The sequence below is a fragment of the Heterocephalus glaber genome, unplaced genomic scaffold, assembly GCF_053883595.1.
Source record: "Heterocephalus glaber isolate CG9 unplaced genomic scaffold, H.glaber_assembly_v1.0 deba00001461, whole genome shotgun sequence".
Taxonomy (NCBI): Eukaryota; Metazoa; Chordata; class Mammalia; order Rodentia; family Bathyergidae; genus Heterocephalus; species Heterocephalus glaber.
Genome location: NW_028258308.1, coordinates 34237369 through 34262301, shown reverse-complemented (window position 1 = coordinate 34262301; position 24933 = coordinate 34237369). Strand labels below are relative to the sequence as shown.

The 24933-nt window shown below is 35.2% G+C and overlaps 1 protein-coding gene across 2 annotated transcripts in view; it reads right to left on the bottom strand.

Annotated features, from left to right (window-relative positions):
- Window positions 1-24933, bottom strand: part of Nrg1 (neuregulin 1) — a 319600-nt gene that overhangs the window by 159009 nt on the left and 135658 nt on the right. For both annotated transcript variants that reach the window (XM_087217248.1, XM_004855408.4), the window contains 2 exons: window positions 16141-16318; window positions 4569-4690 (listed from right to left, as the gene is read on the bottom strand). In XM_087217248.1, coding sequence (XP_087073374.1) covers window positions 4569-4690; window positions 16141-16295 — 277 coding nt within the window. In that variant the 5' untranslated portion in view covers window positions 16296-16318. The remainder of the gene's footprint in view (window positions 1-4568; window positions 4691-16140; window positions 16319-24933) is intronic.

Here is a 24933-nt window from a genome sequence, read left to right as displayed (position 1 = left end):
ATTAATGAGAATTTAGGATCATTAGGAATTGAACACTCCTAAGCAACTTCTGATGAACAGGCAAGCAAACATAAAGAACACTGGTATGGGGCTGGGATTTAGCTCAGAGGTTCCGCCACCTGCCTCCCAAGTGCAAGGTCCTGAGTTTGATATCTGGTACCAAAAAAATAAAAAATAAAGAACACTGGTGTATTTTTAATGCTTGAATACTTTTTCAATAAAGTGAACCTGGTCTCTAGAAAGTCACTGTATTTGAAAAACATATTCTGAAAAGAATTTTTTCTAATTATTATGAATGCATAACTTATTTGAGATTTTATCATGAGCATAATAAACTACATATAAATATTTATCAAAATAAATATACATGTATGCAAATATACATATGATGTGTTATATTGCAATATTCACTTACATGATTCCTTGTTTTTCTAAAATTATAGATCACCACTATGCATACAAAAATGTGACAAAGTGACTATTTTTGTAAAGTAGGCACATGTATTTATTAGCATGGATAGAATATCTTTGATTACCAGAATTTTTCTTGATCATAATGAGTGCTTGCTCTTAAGTAACTGAGAAACTTTGAAATTCATGATATAGAGCCAGGATGGATACTATGCACAGTCTATGTATTCATTTTGTTCTCACTTATTAGCCTTCGTGGCTATTGTACTTAATACAAAATATTGGAATCTGCTACACAAATTATAAAACCTACTTTACATGCTTCTCAGTGTAACCATAAGTTATGCCTTCACTAATATCAATGCCATTCTAACAACACTGTCAGTTTGGGGAAGGGAGTAAGGCTAAAGCCAATTTTTTGAAGAATCAATTGATAATTCAGTCAAATTTTATAAAAGCAGTATTTTTTTCTGCACTTTTCAAATGAAACAGCTATTTTATTGCTATAAGCCAATGTCTCCTATGGGATCTTGAATTTCACTCAACTAATTCCTCTTCTAATTAAAAAAGGAAAAGGGAAGATACGATTGATTATTTATATATTCTCCTATATTAATCTTGGAAAAGACAGCCCAAAATAATTAATTTAAAAACCAGTTAGGTCTATTACTCACTTTCCTATTCTAATGCCCAAGAGTTTTCATAGAGCTTGTTAGCAAAAACTTAATTTCTAAGTGAAGACTTCCTATAGAAAAATCCAAGCCAAAAAAACTACAGTTAGAAGCAAACATACAGCACATGAGCTGTGAAAGCACAGAGCATGGGAACTTTTGAATTGCCACATATAAATTCATGAAAGAAATCCACTTGTAATTTATCATATAATGATTATTGCCTATAAGTTCATTCTTTATATAAAGTCAATGTTACACTTACACAGTGCTAGATGTAATTAACAGATTATATAGATTTATATGTCTACATATGGCAAATGCTTTTGCCCAACTCCAAATAAAGTAGAATTTAAAAGGCATTGGAAAAGGCAGAAAACATATAAATTTCTAAAATGTAGCTTACCAAAATGATTGACTATGCATATGTTCTTTTCTAAATGTTTAAAAATAATGGAAGTATGGTCATTATTTTACTTGAACATATAATAATTCACGGGGAATTATTTCATAGATAGAGGATGAGATTGAGAGATCAGGAGAATTATATATTTTATTTTCAGGGAGAAGAGGGTATCTCCCAATATGTAAAACACACCATCTTTTTCAACCATGGTGCCCAAGGAACCACAAGCCCTGGTGGATGGCACATGTTGTCCTGGTTGAGCAGTAGTAGGGATCTTACTAAAATCAGATGACTTGTAAGTTCTCTAGGTCTTCTATCTAGTGTGGCACAATAAATCTTGCTAATCAGATTCTTGCTCTGGATACTCTAATTGGGGCACCACAGAAACAATTATTCAGTAGGAGTTAAAGCTGAAGCAATGCCTTAAAAAGAGCCATGGAGAAGAACATGGCCAAGTGGGTCCTTGAGCAGGTCACAGTTTGGAGTTAGAAGCATAGCTGAAAGCAGAATTGAGGAGATGTAGGAAATACACGTTGAAGAAAATGTTAAAGTATCTGAGGCACATTAAACGTAAGAACACTAGAGAGAAAAGTTACAAAATCCCATTGTTCAAATTCTTAAAGATGCTCTGGGTACAATGCCATCTCCCTGTGGCCAATTATAATGAAGTTCAACTTCCTTCCCCTGGAATCCTTCTCCCTTTATGACTCACACTAATCCTTCAGCTCTGCTCTGCATGAGTAAAAGAATCTATCTTAAATAGGTGTACACACAGACACAGGTATTCAGCTATAAAGTGAACTGCAGTGTAGAAGGGATTAAAGAAGCCTGGGTTCATGTCTGAGTTCGCACCAAATACCTCTGTAATGTCAAAGGAGTCTGCTGTCTATTCTAAGCTTCCCATTTGTTTTAAATGTGATTAGAGGGGAGAATAAAGATGATCTATTCCTAACATCCAAGGAGAAAATAAAAACAAGACCACATTAGAGTGTCATTGAGATTCTACATCCTTCTCCTTCAGATGCTTCAAGTCAGTAAGAACCCATTCCTGAAAGAGTACTAGTATTTTGTCTCAAAATAATTTATTTACAATATTCCATGAACTTCTCTTTACTCTTGAAAGGCAAAAGAGATTCATTATCATAAAACATCCCATCTTTCATTTCCCTCCTCTAATTTGCCAATACTATATATTCAAACTTCAGCATTAGACCAAGACTTGAATAAATTAATATGGAAAATGAATTGGTTGTCTCTCTTCTGAGAAATGTGAAAGGCCATTGAATCAAATTTTTATTCCACAAAAATTTATTTTAAAAGGAGCTGTATAGGTTTAACTCAGGAATAATATAGTGTAAATAATAGTACTTAGTCCAATAAATATGAAACCATGGAATGATCAGAATACTGCAAGCACTCAGTAAGACCTTGACACTAACTATAATTTTTTTCCATAGACTTTATAGGTATAGGTATGCACAGTTACGCAAATCTAATCCAAGTGTCAAAATCATTATTCAATAGTATTGACTATGAGCAGACACACTTAACCAAACCAGTGACAAACTAAGGTGAACAGGCTTCAAAACATGACACTATAAAATGAAGCATGCATAAATAACTTGCTGAAATTAATTTTTAAATTGGTGCTTCACATAGCATCCTATAAAATTTCATGTGGGATAAAGTAATACTAGAAAATATTGCTGCTTAACCCATGCTGATTAAAAAGTAAAGTGATATTATATTTGCTTATATAAATTTTAAATGGTTTCACATTTTAACCATCATAAGCACAGTTCCTAAAAATAGTAATGGAAACTACTCTTATCTGTCCCCCTTTACTCTCTGTGGAGAAAGATATTTAAAATGCAAGTCATGCACTTTGATTACATTTCTAGAGAAGTTCCTTGGAAAGACCACAGAGCACCAGCATTAACCTGGATTTTGCCAACCCTGTTCCATATATTTATCTCATACCCTTTCCCCTACCCTATTACATCACTTACGGATCAAGTGACAAAAACCATATCAGCCTCCTACAGAACTAACCATTAATGTTACTTGCTCTTCCCATGCTGACCTGGCATTTTTATTCTGTCACTTGAGGACACCATGTCCTTGCAGTGAACTCTCTTTCTCATCTTCTACCAAGAACAATGCACTTAGGTTTGGCTTTATCAAGGTTGACAGAACTCTAAAGATTAATAGCTAAATGTCATAATTCAAAACTTATGGTTATATAAACAGGATTTAATTGTTCCAAGGAGTTTAAGCAACCATTTCTAGGTCATCATCAGCTCCTTCAGATGACTCCATCAAATTGTGGAGTACCGGGGTTCTAAGAAACAAGGACCCACAACCCACACACTAAGCTGCAGTTCTTTTATTTTCCTATGAGAGCTCAGAGAAGGGCTCAAAGGGTAAGTGGCATGTTCTGCTGCTAAGTCACTTATGTGTTTAACAAATATGACCTGGAGGAAAGCTAAAGCTTATGCATAGTAGGAAATTCACTGCCTCCAAGATTTTCCTAATTTCAAAATTAGTAGGCCTAAAATAAAGCATTGGCTTAACTTTTCACTAACTAGAACTATATCTAATCACCTAAAAACATACAGAGGAACATAAAAGTTGGCAATTATATATTCTCTCTCTCACTCTCTTGCTCTCTCTCTATACAACATATACATATATTTATGCATACCTGTATAAAATATACATATATCATCTCAAAATATATATATATATATATATCTCCTATACATGTAAGATGATATTCTGTCATTGACAAAGCCAAAGACTAGACTGCCTAACCAACTTAAAAGGGAGGTCCAACCTCTTTCTCTCAGCAACTTAGCCTGTTTCTGCCACCCATACACCTATTCAAATCCTTTTTACAAATCTCTGTATATATCCAGTCCATATTATCTCATGGACAAAACAGCTTCATGGAATACACAAATGACTTTTATTTATTCATAGTGAGAGTTAACCCATCAATTTATCACAAATCTTACCACATATCTTGATTCCTACTCTTCTTACAGATTGAGACACAGAATGCAGCAGGGATCTCTTACCATTTGAGTCAACGATGGTGATATTGGCAGAGGCACTGTCATTCCCTAACTTGCTGATCACTTTGCACATATATTCTCCAGAATCAGCCAGTGATGCTCTGTTGATCCGAAGTTCTGATTTCCTATAAGATCAGAATCAAACTGATGTATGTATCACAGAAATCTAATAAATATCAGAATCATATTTTTCTGTAATTTTAGAGTTCTCAATTTCCCCCTCCCCACACAACACACACTGTCTTCAAACACAATTTGTTATTACATTGATTTGATTCTGTGATTTACCCAGAGCAAAAGTGGGACACATTTCACCTAAATTAACCATGATATAATCTCAATTTTATCACACAGATGAGTAATTTAAAGGAGGTCTTCTCTTTTTTTTTTCACTCCTCTAGCACTACCACTATCCACATTATGCTTCAGGTTTTTAAACACAAATGGTAAATTTTCTTTCCTCCCTACATCTAAATGTCAGCAGCTATGAGGGTCTGGGTAGAGAAAATACAATAATTTTGTATTTCAAGTCTGGTAAAAGCAAATACTTAATGAATGCTAGAATACATAAAAAGGTCCGCACTTTTCAATAGAGTAATATCAGGAATAGTGTGAATTTTGAATGAAGAATATTCATCATTTCCAAAAGGACGGGAATCTGTCTTTCCTTAAAATTCTCACTGCTAAAAGAATAGCACGACATGAATGATTCTTAACTGGAATAAATATTCCTGAAACAATGGCACACACTTATATACTATGAACATAAAATCAATATTCACCATTTTTAAAAACATGGGCAGCATTGTGACTTCTTTAGTCTGTTTTAATCTTGCATACAGCTGCACTTTAAGCAGTTTCAAGGATATAGAGACTCAGAACTTCAAAAGCCTTTAAAGCATTGGTTTTTGTTCTAGCCTGGTTATTGTGACTTCCTGGACTGTTGGGAAGATAGCAGAGAGAAAAGAAGGCAGGAAGGAAAGATAGTAATCTTTCTCATTTATTTTTTACTTGCTAGTATTTTATAGTCTTCTTGTCATATAGTATTAGTAGGTAAGATCAATTATTACAAATTTAATTGCTCTTATTTTCCTCCAGTCTATCAAACTGAATCATGTGTTCAAAGTTCCACGTGTAAACCTTATGGTTTTCCATCTCCTGCTTATGGCTGGTTCATTTCTTTGTCCTTCAATGGAGCCCTGCATTTGATTTCCACCCATCAAAACCCTAACTGACCTTCAGTGCCAATTCATTCATGAAGTCTTTCATGAACTCATAACTGAGCTGCTGACTTACTTATCTACACTCTGACAGCCTTGAGTACCTCTCCCATGATCTTCTTTTTATTAGAGTTTTTTCACTATATCTCATCTATTCTTCAGAGAAGGAGGCCGTAACTCAAGCTTCAGTATCCTCACAGAGCCTAAGTCATTACTTTGTCCTGGGCATGTCCTCAAACACAACTGAATGAACATGTGAACAAACGAGAAGAACGTTTGGCTATTCCCACCAAAAGATTCAGCAGGACCTAACATTCCTAATGTAGGCAGCAAGAAGGGGAGATGCAATATGAAGAGGACAGAGACAGCCTTGAGAGCCCCAGACCAAGGGCAAGAATGGTCAAGCCAACATGTTAATTGAAAAATTCTCTCAACTAGTCATGACTAGTTTACCCTAAGAAGGTAAACCTGACAGAAAAGACAGGTATAGCGGTACACACCTATAATTTCAGCACTCAGTAAGCCAAGGCAGGAGGATTGGCATGAGTTTGAGGTCAAACTGGGCTTCATAGCATCAAAAGAACAAATAACAACAACAACAAGTACAAAATCAAGAACAACAACAAAAACAAAAAAACCGAAGGGAAAAAATGACGGGTCCCATATTCAAAGAGTCTGGAAAAGGGTTAAAAAATAAAACATGCTTTTGTTTCTTTTTCTTCTTCTTCTTGTTTTTTTTTTTTCACACCCTACAGTCTTTCTCAGAGGCTTTAAAATAACCTGACTCAAACAAGGGGATTTACTATTTATTTTCTCTCAACTTTTTTGATCATGAAATCCTTTTCATTCACATGACATACGCTATGTGTTAATGTTTTTAAAACATAATGGCCCATGGAACAAAATTGGTGAAAAAGTATATTTAATATAGTAACAGCCATGTTTATATATCTAATGGAACCAGCAGGGGCTATTTAAGGAATATTCATGCATTAATCAGAAAGCTTAATAAGAGAAAAATTTCCCTAAAGTACATCCCTGTAAGCCAGACCACTTTGATGGCAAGCATCTTGGCAACTAGCTATTAAGTGTAAATATAATGTAACAATTTTTAAATTATCAAAATATGACTTTAAGTATGGTTTTAGAGCATTCAAAATATTTTAATGGATTATAAGCTTTTTACTTATCCCTACATGACAAGATACCTGCATTACTGATACCTACCCTTGAAGAAGAGGGAAAAATAAAGCAATAAGTATTGTACTAAGATTTTTTGGCCTAGAAAGAATTTTCATGTATGACCATGATACTATTAACACTAATAGAAACATTATGAAGAATACTGGCATGGAAAATAATATCCTGATCTTTAACACAGAGAAATAGTAAATTTCTAAAATAAGAAAAGAGCGATTTTTCTTATTAATCCAAAATTCTGAGATAAGACCATAAGAATGTATAACAATCAAAAGAATAACCTTTCTTTCTTATTTATATAAATCTAGGAACAATCATATATTTGTATGTAAAGATCTCTTTCTTGACCCTGTGCACTTTAATATTTTAACTATTGAACTGGATTGAACTATAAGAAACACAGTAATCAAATTTGCAGTTAACATAATCGTAAAAAGATAGCCCTAAAATCAAAATTCCCTTAATAGGCCTGGGCAGTGTTTCCTGGAATACTATTCCAAGAAATGTAATCAAATGCTATGCTTGAGAAGCGGGGGGGGGGGGGGGGGGGGGGGGGGGGGGGGGGGGCATTGGGCGAAGGGGAAAGGGAGAGGGAGGGGAAAGAGAGAATGTTCTATGCTCAAGTAAATATTGCATTAAACAAAGTTAAAGAGGTTTCTTTTTTGTTGCTTTTTTGAGACACAGTCTTGCTATGTAGTCCAAGACTAGGCTTGAATTTGCAATCTTACTGCCTCAGCCTCTCAACTGCTAGATTACAAACCTGGACCATCATGGCCAGCTTGTTGAGTTTCTTTACAACAATACTTCTCAGTAGTTTTTATGCAAATCTAAGGCAAACATGACATGTGTCCATGGAATCATTCCTTTAGAGAAAACCCTTTAGGATTTTGGACAGAACAACAATGGGCCAAAACTCAAGACTCAATTTAATCAAAACAAGCTTAACAGGTCCATTCAGGTGCAAAAATTACTAGCAGTGCAGGTGTGGGGCCACACATCTGTAATCCCAGCACTCTGACAGGTTGAGGCAAGAGGATCCTAGGTTTGAGTTCAGCCTGGGCAACTTAGGAACATACTGACTGAGTCCCTGTCACAAAAGAAAAAATTAAAAAGTCCTGGATGTGAAGCTTCTGGGATCAATCCCCATATTGCAAACACACACACACACACACACACACACACACACACACACACACACACACACAAATCAGAGGTAGAAATACCAGGAAAGGAGACACACTGATTACAACATAGAAAGAAACAAGCATTTCACATCACCACGTGTTTAACGTTAGCCATTTTTAAAAACTTTTTTTCAAAAGAAGAAGGAAAAAAAAGGAACTTACACCCTCTTGTGCCAAATTAATATAAAATAGAACATAAATGAAATGGGATAAAAATCCCAATACATTGACCACTGGCTGAATTACATCTAGAATTATGAACTATGGTTTTTTTTAATATTTCTTAAAATTTTTTAAATAACTTTACTATCAAACACACACACATACAAAAATGAAAACCATTCAAAGAAAAACAATGCAAGGGAAAACAACTATAATAATATTCAAATACAGTAGAACTCAGCCAAAACAAAACTGAAAAGCACTTAAACATTTTTCCATATAACTTAAAAAAGCATTTCAAGCACCAACAAGACACCAGAGGATGTGATTTGTTTCAGAAAGATCCCCAAAACCAACACTGAACAAATAGTGGTCTGGAAAAAAACTCCGGTTAGCTATCAGACTCCACAAAAGCCAAGCTTCTCCCTAATTTAAATTTCGATACAGTCACATGACACATGATGGAAACACAATCCGAGAAATATGTTATTAGGCCATTTCATCCGTGTGTATCCTTATTTACACTTTCAGTTTCTCACACTAGAGAAACTATTCGGTATTTACACGTGTGTCCTATTTATTTCATTTAAGAGGATGGCCTCAATATGCATCCATTTAGCTATAAATGTCTCTAGTTTCTCATTCTTTATGGCTGAATAGTACTCCATTTTATTAAAAAAACACATCTTCTTTACTCAGTTTACAGTTGATGGGCACTTGGGCTGTTTCCAAGCTTTCACTATTACAAACTATGCTGCTATAAACATGGGTGTACATATATTGTTATGGTATGATTCTTTTAATTCTTTTGGGAAGATACCCAGCAGGGGGATAGCTAGGTCGAATGGGACCTCTAAGCCTAATTCTTTAAGGTATCTCCATACTGATTTCCACAGTGATTGCACCGGTCAGCACTCCCATCGTCAATGGAGAAGGGTTCTTTTCTACACACACCCCCGCCAGCATTTGCTATTGGTAGCAGCCATTCTTTCTGGGGTGAGGTGGAATCTTAGTGTTGTTTTCATCTGCATCTCTCCAATGACCAGTGATGCTGAACATTTTTTCATATATTTATTTGCTGCTTTTACTTCTTTGTCTGAGAAATGTCTGTTCATTTCGGATGCCTGTTTTTGAATTGGGTCTTTGAATGTGGGGGGTCTGATTTTTTTCAGTTCTTTATATATTCTAGATAGTAGTCCTTTGTCTGAGGTACAGTTGCTGAAAATTTTCTCCCACATCTTAGCCATGTTGGTGGTTTCTCTTGCAGTGCAGAAGCTTTTTAATAAGATAAAATCCCACTGTTGTTGATTCTTTGTGCAAGTTGCCACTGAGGTTTTGTTCATAAAATCTTTTCCTATACCAATGTCTTCAAGAGTTCTACCTAACTTATCTTCCAGCAAATTTAGTGTTTCTGTCTTAATATTTAAATCTTTAATCCACTTCAATCTTAATTTAGTGCATGGTGATAGGTATGGGTCTAGTTTTAACCTTTGGCAGGCTGAAATCCAGTTTTTCCAACACCATTAACTAGGCTATCTTTCCTCCAATGAGGATGATTGACTCCTTTATCAAAGATGAGGTGGCTGAGCCTATCTGTAGTCATTTCTGCATCTTCTAATCTATTCCACTGATCCTTGAGTTTGTTGCTTTGCCAGTACCATGCTGTTTTTGTCACAGTAGCTTTGTAGTATAGTTTCAAGTTGGGGATTGTAATACCCTGAGCCATCTCTCTGTTGCCTAAAATTTCTTTTGCTATTCTAGGTCTCTTCTGGTTCCAAATGAATTTTTGGATTGTTTTCTCTAGTTCTGTGAAGTATATTGTTGGAATTTCAATTGGGATTGCATTAAACCTATATAATAGCTTTGGAAGTATGGCCATTTTCACTATATTGGTTCTTCCTATCCAGGAACAAGGGATGTCTTTCTATTTTCTTATATCCTATTCAATCTCCTTTTTCAAAGTGGTATAGTTTTCAGCGTAGAGGTCTTTTGCTTCCTTTGTTAGATTGATTCCTAGACATTTCATTTTTTTGGATGCTATTGTAAAAGGAACTGTTTCCCTAGTTTCTCTCTCAGTGAGTCTATTATTTGTAAATAAACAGGCCACTGTTTTCTGAGTGTTGACCTTATATCCAGCTACTCTACAGAACCTGTCAATTAAGTCTAGACGTGTTTTGGCAGAGTATTTTGGGTCTTCTATGTAAAGTATCATATCATCAGCAAATAATGACAGTTTAACTTCTTCCTTCCCTATTTTTATTCCTTTTATTTCTTTCTCTTTTCTAATTGCTGTGGCTAATGTTTTGAGAACAATATTAAACAGAAGTGGTGATAGTGGGCATCCTTGTCTTGTTGCTGATCTTGGCGTGACAGTTTTCAGGTTTTGACCATTTAGTATGAAGTATGTTTTCAAGTAATGCTTTATGAGAAATGTCAATGATTAGATACTTTAGAAATTGATCAGAATTGAACAGGGCCCAGAAATCTTAAGGAGAGAGAATTCTCTTAAAGACACAGAGGTCCCACTGGCAAGCAGCTAGGGCTGAAGTATGGATAGCAATTAAAATGTATTTCCTATCATCTGTACGGGGAAATTACTTGGGGTTGCCAAGTCCTTTACAAAGACTAAATCTTACAAGAAAAAGAACTAAGGTAGAACTACGTCTTGCTGGAAAAAGAAGGCATTTTGTGGGTGATGTGATAAAGAACTTTTTAAGCAATGAGAAATGGATCGAGTGATTAGTGAAAAGAGTTAGGTTTTCTCCTTGGAAAGACACAAGTCTGGATAACCACCTGCCAAGCACACTCTTAACAAGAATATCTATGCAGAGAAAGATTAAATTAGACTGGTGCTTTCAACTATTTTTGCAACAAAATCTTGTTTTAAAATGAAAGCTTAAATCAAAGCCTCATATTCAAAAATATCCTAGAGAAAATGTTCAAGTCAAAGTGGCTGGCAAGACTGTTTGCAATTCAATAGCAATTTAGGATTCTCCAGGGAGGAAACTAGAAAATCAATTATCTAGATGATCATTAAGGCCCCTATGAACTGTAAGGATTCATTTAAATGTGAGGTTCTGTAATCTTTGTATCCCAGAGTAGAGACAGAATGTAATTAAGAGTAGAAACAGCCAAACCTTTCTTGAAAACTGTAAACTGCAACAACATCTGAACCTTTGATAAGCACGGATACACAGCCATTTTTCTCATTTAGCTACAGTGTTGATAGAAGGTTAATTTGGATAAAAATCCTGAAATGCTTCCCAGGCGTAAAGCTAACTTTCTGCTGTTTCACTGATGAGTTTCCTGGGGATCTGGGAAGGGTCAGGGCATCCATGGATTTCATTTTCTACAAGTACTAAGTGAGTTAATTTACATAAATTATCTAAAATAATACATGTAATAGTTATTAGTCCAAATAAACATTAGCTGCTTTTATAGTTATACTCTAAGTCCTGAAATATTTGGATTTTTATAACAAACATGCATTATTTTGGAATAAATACAAACTGATTTATATAAGGTTCTAAATATTAATTTATTTTTTCTATTACAATGAAAATTATATGTGCAATTTTTTTTAGTGAGTGTTCACTTACAATGGGTTCAAGGTCCCGATACTATTAGCTAGTTTTTCTTTTTAAGCTTGATATTTCCACTATACTTTACAGGCTAAAGTAATTTAAGTGTGGGCAGGGAACATCTCAGTTTGCACACGTCCATCCCTCTGATCCCTGAGGAATTATATGGACTGGGCTTGTGTTCATGCGCTCAATACTGCTTCTGATCCTGCCAATCTGCTAATTTTTAGGAGAGTACAAAAAGGAAAGAGGGACTTTCCAGGCATCAAAACTATGGCTCACATAAACTGCAGAAAATGGCCCTTACATGAGAAAATTGAGATGTCTCTTCAGATAAAGTGTCCTGTCAGAGCCACTCAGTGAATAAGAAAAAGGAATGTAAATGAACTTTTTCTACTATAGAGAAAAAACTGTAACTACTGAAAACACATAAATGCCAAAAAAATTCTAAATTTGAACAAATCAGTTAGAGCTGATTTTAAACAAAATTAAAATATGTAAGAGCTGAAATGAAGAGCTAGGACTACGTTAAGGACATACAAAATTAAGGACATACAAACACTAGGAAGTCAGCCTTTCATGGGGTATATTGAGTAGATATTTAAATGAGGTCAATCTAATAGCCTTAATGTTACTCAGTTTTCTTGATCAAAATCATCTATCACACAAAGAAAACAAGAACAAAGAGATATGCAGATGCATTACACATGGGTGGTTTCCATTTCTTTTAAATTGGTCCCACACATTGCTTAGCCAAATAAAATAAAGGCTCAAATATGAATTCAAAATACATAGGAAGAACATATAAGAATGTAGTTTATTAGTACGAGCAGGGGTAAAATAGAGTTAAGGTTTTATGCAATAATAGAAACTGCATATTGGTGTAAAATATTTCATAACACTAAAGGATTAAAAGGAAATTCTGGCTGCTATGTACAATCTAGATTATAAAATGAGAAAAAGAAGTCTACAGCAAGGGTTGGAAATGAGTCAAAATTTTGTTTACGTAAAGAGTATCCAAGGGAAATCTTAAATCTCAAGCTAAAATTCACATTTGATTGGTTGCACATACCCTAAGATAAAGAAGAATCAAGTAACAAACCACTGGAAACCATGAATACTGAATATCTTAGTGATGAAAAATATTAATATGTATATGAATCTGAAAAGGAAGATTTTATTTAGACACTGTCCTGAGCCTGAGCAGGTTCCTAGCCCTATATTCTAACTTTATGTAATAAAAGTAGCTGTGAAATGACAAGTCTCAGTCAGTCCTATTTCAAATCGAACTTTACTCCCATAATGATCTACTGGAAGAAACGTAACTTCCTTCATTCGAAGAATATTAATGACTTTTAAAAATCTGCCTAATACTATTGTATATTCTACTTATATTTACAGGATAAACTGAAATAATACAGTGCATTCCAAATGCTAAATTTAGATTCAGCTGGATCCTTTAACATTAACTAAAAGACTCTGATAACACTATTTTTTTAAAAAAATGAGACAACTTTAGAAATGAAAAAATACCCATTTCTGAAAACTAGTAAACTGATCACTTATGAGGCACCTGTCCACTCTACACAAAATGAGTTATTTTTAGAACAAAGATGTTAAATGTTTTGCCAAGAGTAATTTACTAGCACTTAACTTGTATAAAATTTTCCCCATTTAATTCTTTCCAGCAATGATATGTTTTAAAAGAAGCAACCTCTGAATATTGGCCTTTCTGGTATAATAGGCTTTCATTAATATGTAGACGGCGCTATTAACCCTCTAAGACTATGAAGTCAACATGAAAATGCTTTTCTGAATACTGATGATACTTTCATATGTCACTCAAGCCATGTAACAAATTATCTTTAAGTATGCCTGTGTCCTTTCAAAAGCATATTCATAATATTCAGGTCAATTTTTCTTTATGTCTTTTTACACTTTATTTACTCAAATTCATTTGCTTCTGACCACATATCATCAGACTGAATCTCTGTAGTCTTCAGAAGCTTTCTGCTACTTCTTTGGCCTAGATCTCTCCTCCCTATCATCCTTCTCTCCAGCTGTAATGGTGTGTCAACAGAAGATCTAGAATGTCTATGTTTTACATAGGACTGAACTAGATAATCTCTATACAATCTTATGGCCTCCTGGGAATAGAGATAATGCTCTGTACTTCTTCAATTTCTCCACATTCCTGATATAAACACTGTCACGGGCACTTAAACATTACTGATATCATTTTCTTTCTTTAAAAGAGTTAAAATCATCATATTACAGGGATACATGTATACCCATGTTTATAGCAGCACAATTTGTAATAGCTAGATCTTGGAAACTATGTATGTTCATCAACAGATGAATGAAGAAAATGTGGTATTTATATTGATAACTTTTTATGGTCACATAGCAATAAATGAATTGCTACTCTGCATGTTTAGATAACCTAGAATCTAATTTGTCTAACTGATGAGAAAGAAAACAAACACCAACATCTATTCAATCCAATATCCACAAGTGTTGTCAATTTTCTATACAAGAATCACACTTATCTCTTTAATTCACTCATTCTTTCCCCTCCTTCCTACATGTACATTATTAAATATGGCCAACATTTTAAAGAAAAGACACAAAATGAAGGAATAAAAAAATAGATCTATGGTTCTAGTTGATTTTATGTGACTTTAGACAAAGCATAACACCCTTTGACTCTACAAAAAAAATTTGTGGGCCAGGGATTTAGCTCAGTGGTGCCACTGTCAGCCTCAAAAGCATGAGGTCCTGAGTGCGATTGCCAATACCAAAAAAAAAAATTGTGACTTTGCAAAATTAGAGTCATCATGTGCTAACTGTTCAATTTCCCATATTGTATATTAGAATGTTTTTTAAAGAACAGGTAAGATTATATATGAAAGTGCCATATCTTTTCATGGTATGCTTTATATCTCTTTAGTATCACCTGCTGCAGAAAGTGACACTCACCCTTTCTCTCACTCTTTATTATACTGCACTTCCAAATCAACAGATCTTGCTGACACAATCAATAACTAGAGCAAGCAGTATACTTAATTAAACCACGGGAACTAGGAAAAATCCCTAATTATAGTTATCAGAGCAATTAAACACTGATAAGATTCAATTAAATTCTCATTACAATCACTTTGTTCTCATTTGCTAGTCAATGTATGAGAACTTTTCGGCAGCTATCCTGTAAACTCAAAGGGTAGGAGGGAATCTGTCTGTTGTTATTTCTGTCATCATACCTGGAGTTTCACTGGAACCCACTGAGGTGTGAGCGAAGAAAATATCTGAGCTTGGAACCATTATAACGTGTGGCATTGATTAAAGGACTGTCTAGAAGTAAAAACCCTACATGCTGGTATCTATCTCTTCCCTGAATTCAAAAAGTACTTTAAAACTTAATAAAATAATTCTTAAAGATGGAAATAAATAATAAAAAATGAAGGGATAATAAAGATGCATCATGTAGATATATATGTTTACTAAGTTGTCACAGAAAGTCCACGAAGCCCTTCTCAATATAACATCCTCCAGTGGACAGGAAATGTAACATCTTATACCCAAGATCACCTGATTTTTACAATTTACTATCACAGTGATGTAATTTAAAAGAATTGTTAGTTAAAAATTCTCACTAGGGCTGGGGATTTAGCTCAGTGGTACTGTCGCCTGCCTTGCAAGCATAAGGTCCCGAGTTCAATCCCCAGTACCAAAAAACAAAAAAACAATGTCCTAAAAATTCTCACTAGATATAATTTTATGTATTAACCCCTTGTTTGAAAATAGTCAAACTCAACTGATTACATTCCAATGTTTCAATAAATCCAAGTATTTATTGAGCTTTATAATGAAGTCAGGGTTTTTGCAATGTAATATACTCTAAATAGCATTTTTCTGATTTTTAAAAACTGAGTTGAAATTTAGGATGACTATTCCAACAGCTGCCACTAATGCTGTTTTCCTTCTTCACTTACACTTCACCCCTCTTCCTAAAGTTCTTTCTCCATCCATCCTTTCCTTTCTTGATACAAAAGTTGTAAGAATCAGAAACTTCGGCTTCTCACAGTTTCTAGTCACTACATTATGAAACATCTTTTATTTATTATATATCATGTATTTCAACAGTAAATTTATTAGGATCTAAATAATTATTTTTTATATCATCCCATTGATAGGCACAGACTGTTATTATATGCATTATTATTCTTACCCTGGCTTTTTTTGTATCTTGATGTTTTGTGGTTTGTTTTTTCGGTTTAACTCATTCCCATTCTTGAACCATTTGAACTTGAGAGCAGAATATTCAGAACTGGTTTCACACCGAAGCACTAGTTTGGAGCCTGCAGCTGACTCCTGGCTCTTCATCTCTTTCAACCGGGGAGGCAAGGCTAAAAAAGAGAAGAGACAGACATAAGTTCTGATAAACAGGCACTCTTTCAAGGGGAAACATTAATTTTCAGTGGGCCTGATCAATGAAACATTCCCAAAGGTTTTATTATCCAAGAGGGAAAAAAAATTTTTTCAATGGGTGAGGCAATATGAATCTCAATTTGGAGAAAAATAAAACGCCCAAGTGAAACATACTCAGGAAAAAAGAGAAAGGAAACTTGGTTATAAAATTATTCCTCCAGGGCCGGGGATTTAGCTCAGTGGTTTCACCACCTGCTGCGCAAGCGCAAGGACCCGAGTTTGATCCCCGGTACCAAAAAATAAAATAAAATAAAATTTAAAAATAAATTTAAAAAAAAATTATTCCTCCAAAATGTTGTGATTTCTTCTCAATCTTTACATTACACTTACAATCTTTACATGATTAAGAATCTTAAAATTTGGGAGTTTCACAAACAAAGCCTATGCTAAAGGAATACATATAATTGGGCATTATTTTCAAAACATTTTTATGTCCCAAATAATACTTCATCCCAGTTCTAATAGGTACAGGAAGCATCATACTCCTTTTTTAAATTGATAAGTTGAATTTCAGAGATGAGTGATGGCTTTGTTCATAGTTACACAGTTTGTGGATATTGGGAGTTTGGGCTCACTTCGACTCATCAGCAGATAGGCCCTCCAAACAAACAAACAAACAAACGAAAACAATTAAATCTTAACATCGAGTCCTTTCTTCAAGTCCAAAATTCTTGAGCAATATCACTTTTCTTGGTCCTATAATTGCTATCCCAAAAAACAATGAATGACTGTTCCAGATGACCACCACACACTCACACCAAAGCCTCATCTGATGCAATCCAGACCTCTAAGTCTTCTCAGTAGAAACTGAAAGTATCTAAATTGTGCATTAACTTGCAGAATACATTATATTAAACACCCACATACCATTCTTTTTTTTTTTTTTTTTTTGGTACCGGGGATCGAACTTGGGTCCTTGCGCTTGCGCAGCAGGCGACGAAACCACTGAGCTAAATCCCTGGCCCCATACCATTCTTAAGTTATGCTTAGCTGCTTATAAGAATATGTGTGTGATATATATAGATATAGATATAGATATAGATATATAGAGAGATAGAGACAGAGAGGTGTCTATTGGACTATTTATGGATAAAATAATATCTGAGGTTTGTTTCATAGTAGTGGTGAATGAATAGGCATGAAAATGAAACAAAATCACCAAGAAGTGGATAATTGAAGATGAGCAATAGGCACATATACTGATTTGTTATATACAGTATGTCTGATTTTTTTCATAATAGATTTTTTTAAAAATATAAATGACTGGATTTTTCTCTTCACACACAATTTCACTTAATAATCACAGAAATTGAGACCTCAACTCTCAGTTTCTGCTGAGACTCAGAAAAGCCAACCACAATGTCTACTTCTGTCCCAGTTCAGGAATTAACAGGAAATCCCAGAAAACAAATCCAGGCAAATGAAACTATACCTCACTGTTTCAATGCATAATTACACACTGGGTAAGAACTGAGACTCCAAGGACAGCAATTAAAGCCACCAAAGACATGAACAGGAAATGGAATACCTTGCCTACTCAGGGTATTTGCTTTTCTACAACTCTGCCTTCCCATGCAAAACCAAAAACTGTCAAGAATGAGTAGATGCATGAAAGAAAGATAAAAAAAAATCACTCCAAGATTGTGATTTCTTAGCAGTATTCCTGTATTCCTATAATTACATAGCCCCCTACTTATTTATTTGGGGCTGAGAGATGAAGGCAGACCTTAAATGTGGTAGACACATGGGTACATTAGAAAACTTACTGCAGCTTTTTTGAGGTGGGGGGCTAGTTGAAATTAATACTTACTTTCTGAACAACTTTCATTAAACTCTCCTTTTCAAGATGTAACTCATGAATCTCAGTTTTGGAGGTTTTAAAAGGAAACTAAATTCTCGTCTGTCTGGAATAATGTCTACATATTTCTATTAACTTTGTGAGATCATTTTTAATTTTGTGAGCTGGTGATGGGTTGAAGAAACAAATACACTGGAACTAAACTATACCAAAGAAATTGTGTGCATATATTAAGAAAAATAAATTGCCTGATTTTATGTATGGAAGAAAAGAACTAGATTAAACTTTTCTACTGGATTTTACATTTTAACTTGAAACACTAACAAACCTCTCAAGGTGTATTCCCTTGCCATTAAGCAAAATGTCCTACAAACAGTATTTCAGATATCCTTAAGTCTTAATAAGCACTATGTCCCCTCATCTACCAATAAATAGTGTTGTCAATAGCTGAACATAAATCTACTAGACCGTTTTATCTAAGTTACATAAACAATTTATTATGAAATCATATTACATCTTTTTTGCCTTCTCATTCTTTGCTTACTTCTCTCCCCCTCTCATCTCTCCTCCTTCTTCTCCTCTCTCCATTTATTTATTTTCTATGTCTTTATTAAATAACCTTGACTGATATATGAGGACACAATCAAATCCAAATTGAGAGATATTCTACAATACTAGCCTAAGTTTTAAAAATGTCAGTGTCATGAATGACAAAAGAACATAATGAAACTGACCTAGATTAAAGAGCCATACCAAATAAATACAATGTGCAGGTATTGATTGGATCCTACTTCAGGGAAAAAACAGTTATAAGGAACATTACTGGAACTACTGGGGAACTGTGAATAAACATATCAAAATTAAATTCCTCAAGTACAATTTTTGTACTGCAGCATGCAGAAGAATCTCCTTGTTTTTAGGAGGTATCTGCTGAGTTATTTAGGGTGAAATGCCATGATGTCTTCACTTAAACTTCAGACAATTTAGCAAATAGGAAATAAATGTAAGCATATACACATGAATACATAATCAAAGAAATTTTAAAAGTACTTTTATTTTTTTTTTCTTTCAATGCTGACAATCTTTCGCAGGGCCTTGCCCATGCTAGGCAAGTGCTCTACTGTAGAGCTACAACACCCAGCCCTAAGTACTTTTACATCTTGGTTAAGTTCATAGTTATAAAGGATATTTGTTCAATTATTTCAGTTATTTATAACTTAATCGATTAATAATTTAAGCCATAAACATTCACTGAAGCCATTTAATTCTGTGAGTTGTGTTGCACTGAAATCCTTACACGGTCCAAATTCATAACCCTGACTTTGGGGCTCTAATCCACCAGGCCTATTGGTGGGAGGAAACCAATAGCTCCACTCCTCTTCAGATTTACAATGAAATGAGGCAGAGACCCTCAGATATAAGGTCTTAGTTAAAATACCTCTATTCATTTCCTAACATATTTGTACACAGTTCCAATCCATCAGAAGAGGAGAGTTCCCAGCTACTCTTGGTATCCCCAGAAGACTACCCATCATGATTATTCCTTCTGCATCCTCTATGATGTGGGGTAACCTCTGACATGAGGATATCCAGCTTAGAAGGTATATCAGCTCTTTTAAGGAGTTAACTCAAAATCCTCCATAGCACAAATGGAAAAACAAAGCAGTACACTACAGAAGGAGCCATACAACTGGTGTGCTCGACCTACAGTGCTCTGCTCTCTACGGCACCAGCTAGAAAGTACCATACGAAATTCCTTGCTCACTCCTGGCAGAGCCCAAGTTCAACAATATAAATCCTCCTTTTATCTTTTTCGAGATCTGCACTACTTGGAATAGGCCCCGAATATTTCACAGGTTCTTTATAAAAATGAAAACTAATATTGGACTCTACATGGTTTGTGTTTCTCATCTATCCATAATGAGACAATTTCAATGGCATAAATTTTCTTTTGTCAGGGATTATAAAAATAGTAAGTGTTGGGCTGGGGATTTAGTTCAGTGGTTCCGCCACCTGCCTCGCAAGCGCAAGGTCCCCGAGTTCGATCCCTGGTACCAAAAAAACAAAAATAGTCATTGTTAATGGAATGCATTTTAAATAAGCAACTTTCTCAGACATAAGGTTTATTCATATGATATAACCTTATTAAATTTACTTAAAAAGCAAAATAAAACCAACTACTCCACAGGTATAACTTTATGAGCCTAGGAAAACTGAGGCCCATATGTTTAACTAAGTACTAAGATCTTAAAACCACAAAAACTGTTTTCGCCTTTCGATTCCTATTCTAAGAGCACATGGTCTGTTAATTTAAAATTGGTTGGAGGGAAACTCATGTTAAGTTTATTCAAACACAGGAGGTTTTCAGAGACTTTAGACATCATTTAATTGTATCTGGCCTAACACAGTTCATTATTTTGTTTTCAATGTGTTTCCCAAGAGGTGGTCATTTCATACCACGAAACAATTTAATGATAGAGCAAGTTTTATGCAGACTCTGTCGAAATTTACTTCCAACTTGCTTGACATTAATATAAACATATCCACACCCTTAGAAATGCATAAACAAAGACTGGCAGTCAATTGCAGAAAAAAAGGCAGCCTTTTAAAATAGAAACTGAAAAAATCCCAGAGAAATGCCACATATTTTGCAGGAACTTCTTTAATATATCTTTTTACAGGATTTTAAAAGATCACAAATATACTGTACTGATTCTAACTCAGTATAAGCAAATATATTAGGTGTATCTTAAAAGTCTACTCTTATACTCCTGCTTTTTATATCTGACGTATCGTACAATGTAGAAAAATTATGGTGATAAACCAAAAACATTTACATTCTGACCACATAAATACTACTGGCAATATGTTCATTTATTTCAGTAATTTACCCAGAAAATACATATCTGTGCTAAAGGAAAAATGAATTTCCAAAAAAAGGGGAATACAACAGACAAGTTGTTACTTCTGTCTTCTGAAGAATGTGACAATGTAAAGTAAGCTCGTTATTCCCTGTGTTTGTGCAGTGAATCTGAATTAAACAAAAAACCTGCAAAATATTATTAAATAACAGTGAGCTTTCTGCTGATTCCAAGATAGTCTTCCCTGCAAAAAACCCTTTTTAAAAGTTTCTAACATGGCAGATTTCAGTGAAAACTGGTGAGTGACAATTATGTTAAAGACAGTTACGTGAATATTAAGACATTCTTTATGCAGGATGTCCTTTTCTGAATCTTACATTAGAAGTAAACAAAGTACTGAAGAGAATCTTTAAAACGTTTTGATCGTATTTCTCCCTCACTGTGCTACCTCACGGAGAACTTTATGGTCACACAGGAGTGGATAAAGTTTATGCTTTGCCATCTGGTCTTCTCTTCCGAATTGCACTCACACGTGGCTATAAAAGGGAAAATTTTCCTCATCAGATTAAAATGTGTAACTATAACTACGTAAAAGGCAGTGAAATCTCGTGACAGCAGTATTTCAGAATATACCTAGGTTTTAGTCCCCTGCTCCAAATACAGTGGGCAATGTTGATTTACATTAGGTGACCATCACACAGTAATGCCACATGTGGTGACACAATCTCACACTGCTCTCCACTGCAGCTGAATCATGTTTCAGACAGACTGCTCCTACTTAGGTTAACCAGAGCTCTCTATGAGAGAAACTGGGACTGCAATTTGTCCCTGTGTATTCAGAAAGGATATTCTGAGAATGGAATAAGCATGTAGGTACCTTCATTTGAAAAACAAGACACTAAAAAATCTTGTATTTTGTTATAAACGATTATTGGGCTGATTCTGTAAGTCATCAACAGCAAACTAAAACTAACTAGTAAACATACCAGGAACATGCTCCAAAGTAGTCAAGGTACCATGTTAGCAGTTCCCTCTGTCTCATTCCACAGTGTGAGAACATGTGTGCACATCCCATTGAATTGTTCCCTTACAAGGATTCTGAATAATGCTCCCAACACATGTAGAGAATGCATCATTATATAGATTAAACAATAATATCTGGGCCAGTATTTTGGTATTTTACTTCAAATACAATGAAGTTACCTCTACATGTGGGGATTAGATGGGAAGAATGAGCCCTAATTGGCATCCTCAGTGAGCACTGAGGAGAAAGGGCCTGCAAGCATGCTAACACGCAGCAGGGCAAAGTAAAAATACCTGAGGTCAAGTTATTTACCTGGAGAAGTATCGTGGAAGGTGGCGGACAGATGAATCCTGTGGAACTCTAATTGCTCATGCCCGTGTCTGAATGAATAAAGCCAAGGTGCGCCAGTCATTTGGGCTCTATGTCGAAGGCAGACATGAGCCCCCGATCCCCAGATTTTAACTTGTTTCTGTGTCTACTGTTCATCTTCGTCACCCCTTGGTCAGTTTGAGCTCTGCTCATAGGCTGGTTCCTACATCTACAGGCAGAACTGGCTTCTTACTTTGATTCCCCAAACATACTAGTTTCCTTTGGTGGGAGGCTTTACATATAGATCTCCATTTCCTTCCTCAAAGTTAAGTGTTTACAAGTTTACTTAAAAAGTATGATGTTTTTAGATGCTCAACATTGAGGACAGCAGCCACAATCAATGCATTTAAAAACACTGCTTATTCTAAGGTCATAAGAAGTAAATAATCATACTCTACATCAAAAACCATACCCAACAGGCTGCACTAAAGCACATGTAGGGCTGGGGATGTAGCTCAGCAGCATGGTGCCTGCCTGGCAAGCACAAGGTCCTGAGTTTTATTTCCAGTACTGGGGGGAAAAAAAAAGCACGTGCAAAAAGAGAATGATTTAAGGAACTTTTTCCTGTCAAATCAGATAAGGGCAAGAACATTTACTAGTAGGTGACCACAGTTTCTATTTACAGGCATAGACGGTTGTTGATCAGGTGTGGGTGTTTGGTTTGACCATCATTTAAACTTCCAAATTTTTAAATGTGTCTGATGGAAGACACGCAGGATATTGGAAGCCTATCCCAAAGCAGGACCTCCAGTGTTCGCTGAAAGAAAAAGTATGAAGAAGCGCCTCAAGGATACTAATGAAATTAACTTTATCTTCTCAAAAGACTTTATTACCTATTCTGACATTATTTTGTGTTTTAATGCATTCCACTAACTAGGGCTCAGAACGCCCTGCAATGTGACACTAACAAAAATGCAATGCAAATATAACTGGAATACAATGCAAACAGCATTAGCTTTATTTTGAAATTGTTATATTCCTCTAGATTTATCTATCTGATCCTCAGTGTTAGAATGCATGGACCCTGTTTCTGCTAAGACCCTGGTCTTGCTCCTTCCTGTCTTGTCTACTTCACCTGATCTCAGTCTCACGGTTGAGTTAGGCCTCTCTTCCAGGCTGCAAGAGGGACAAACATTCTAGCAGCATCTCCTCTGTCTTCTCCCCAAGTTTTTCTTCTCCACTGATGGGCCTCAGTCTACCTAGCTTTAAATGCGTCACTGCATTTTGAATTCCCTTTCCTATGCACCAGTTCTGATATCCATGCCATGTAAGGTGGAAAATTATTATTTCCATTTATAGAGGAAGAAATGTGGGCTTATTTCCACCACTAGTGCAATGTCATAAGTCTAACAAGCTACCGAAATAGCATTTTTCCCAAGACCTTAATACTTCTGTCCAGTTTGAGGTGGAGGCAGAAAAAGGGGAGGCAGTGGACTAAAAATCTAAGAGAGATCACTTCCCTGCATAGCCACTACGGTACTTTTTTGATTCTTATAATGAGTTTTATAAACCATATCAGCCCTCCACATAGGTCTGCAAGAGCTATACAACAATGTAAAATTCTACAACAGAAAATGTGTACAGATTCGGGCAAGAGAACATTTCACCCTGACAGCCACTATTATGTTTATTGAAATTGGTAATCCCTCCTTTTCCATATAGTCCTGTAGTTCTGCACCCCATATTTCATGATGGGGGCTAAGGTAAAATCATGAAACTGCATTAGTAATGTCAAAGCCTATGGAATTACCTTAAAATAAGGTTCTTTTAGTATTTTTAACAACAAACACATTTGGAATACTAACAGTTAATACTTATTGAATACCTACTATATGTCAAGCATTGTCCTAAGAGCTTTATGCTCACTAACTTTTAAATTTTATAAAAAGTCCAGGAAATATGTATTATTGTCATTATTCCCATTTTATAGATAGAGAAACAGAAACCAAGAGGTAAAAAGTAACTTACCTATAGTTACACTGATAGTATATTGTGGAGACAATATCTGAACCCAGAAGTCTGACCCCAGAGCCCTTGCTTTTTATTTAGCAGGCAAAAAAAAAAAAAAAATGTGTTCTTTGCTATTCTTTATACTTTTGTAGTTAAAATGTACTAAAAATTTAATTTATTGATTTATCAATCGTGACCATATTTTCCTTACAAAACCTGGGACAGACATACCACACAACAGATTTGCACACTTACTCCAAATACAAAAGACAGCCTGAGAGAGAAACGGGATATGCAAAATGCTGACTTTCCGGAGGTACTTCAATGATTTATGGGGAAATAAAACAAGACTAAGTACTTGAGTTGGTATTATACTAAAAAAAAAAATCTTTTGAACTGTGTGACTGTCTACCTGTCATACATGCCAAACGCCACAAGGGTCCTCAGTGCTGCAGTCCCTCACTCTCCTGTTCACTGAAATGTGATAGCCCCACGTGAGAAGGCAGCAGGGAAACTGTCTAACAGATGAAT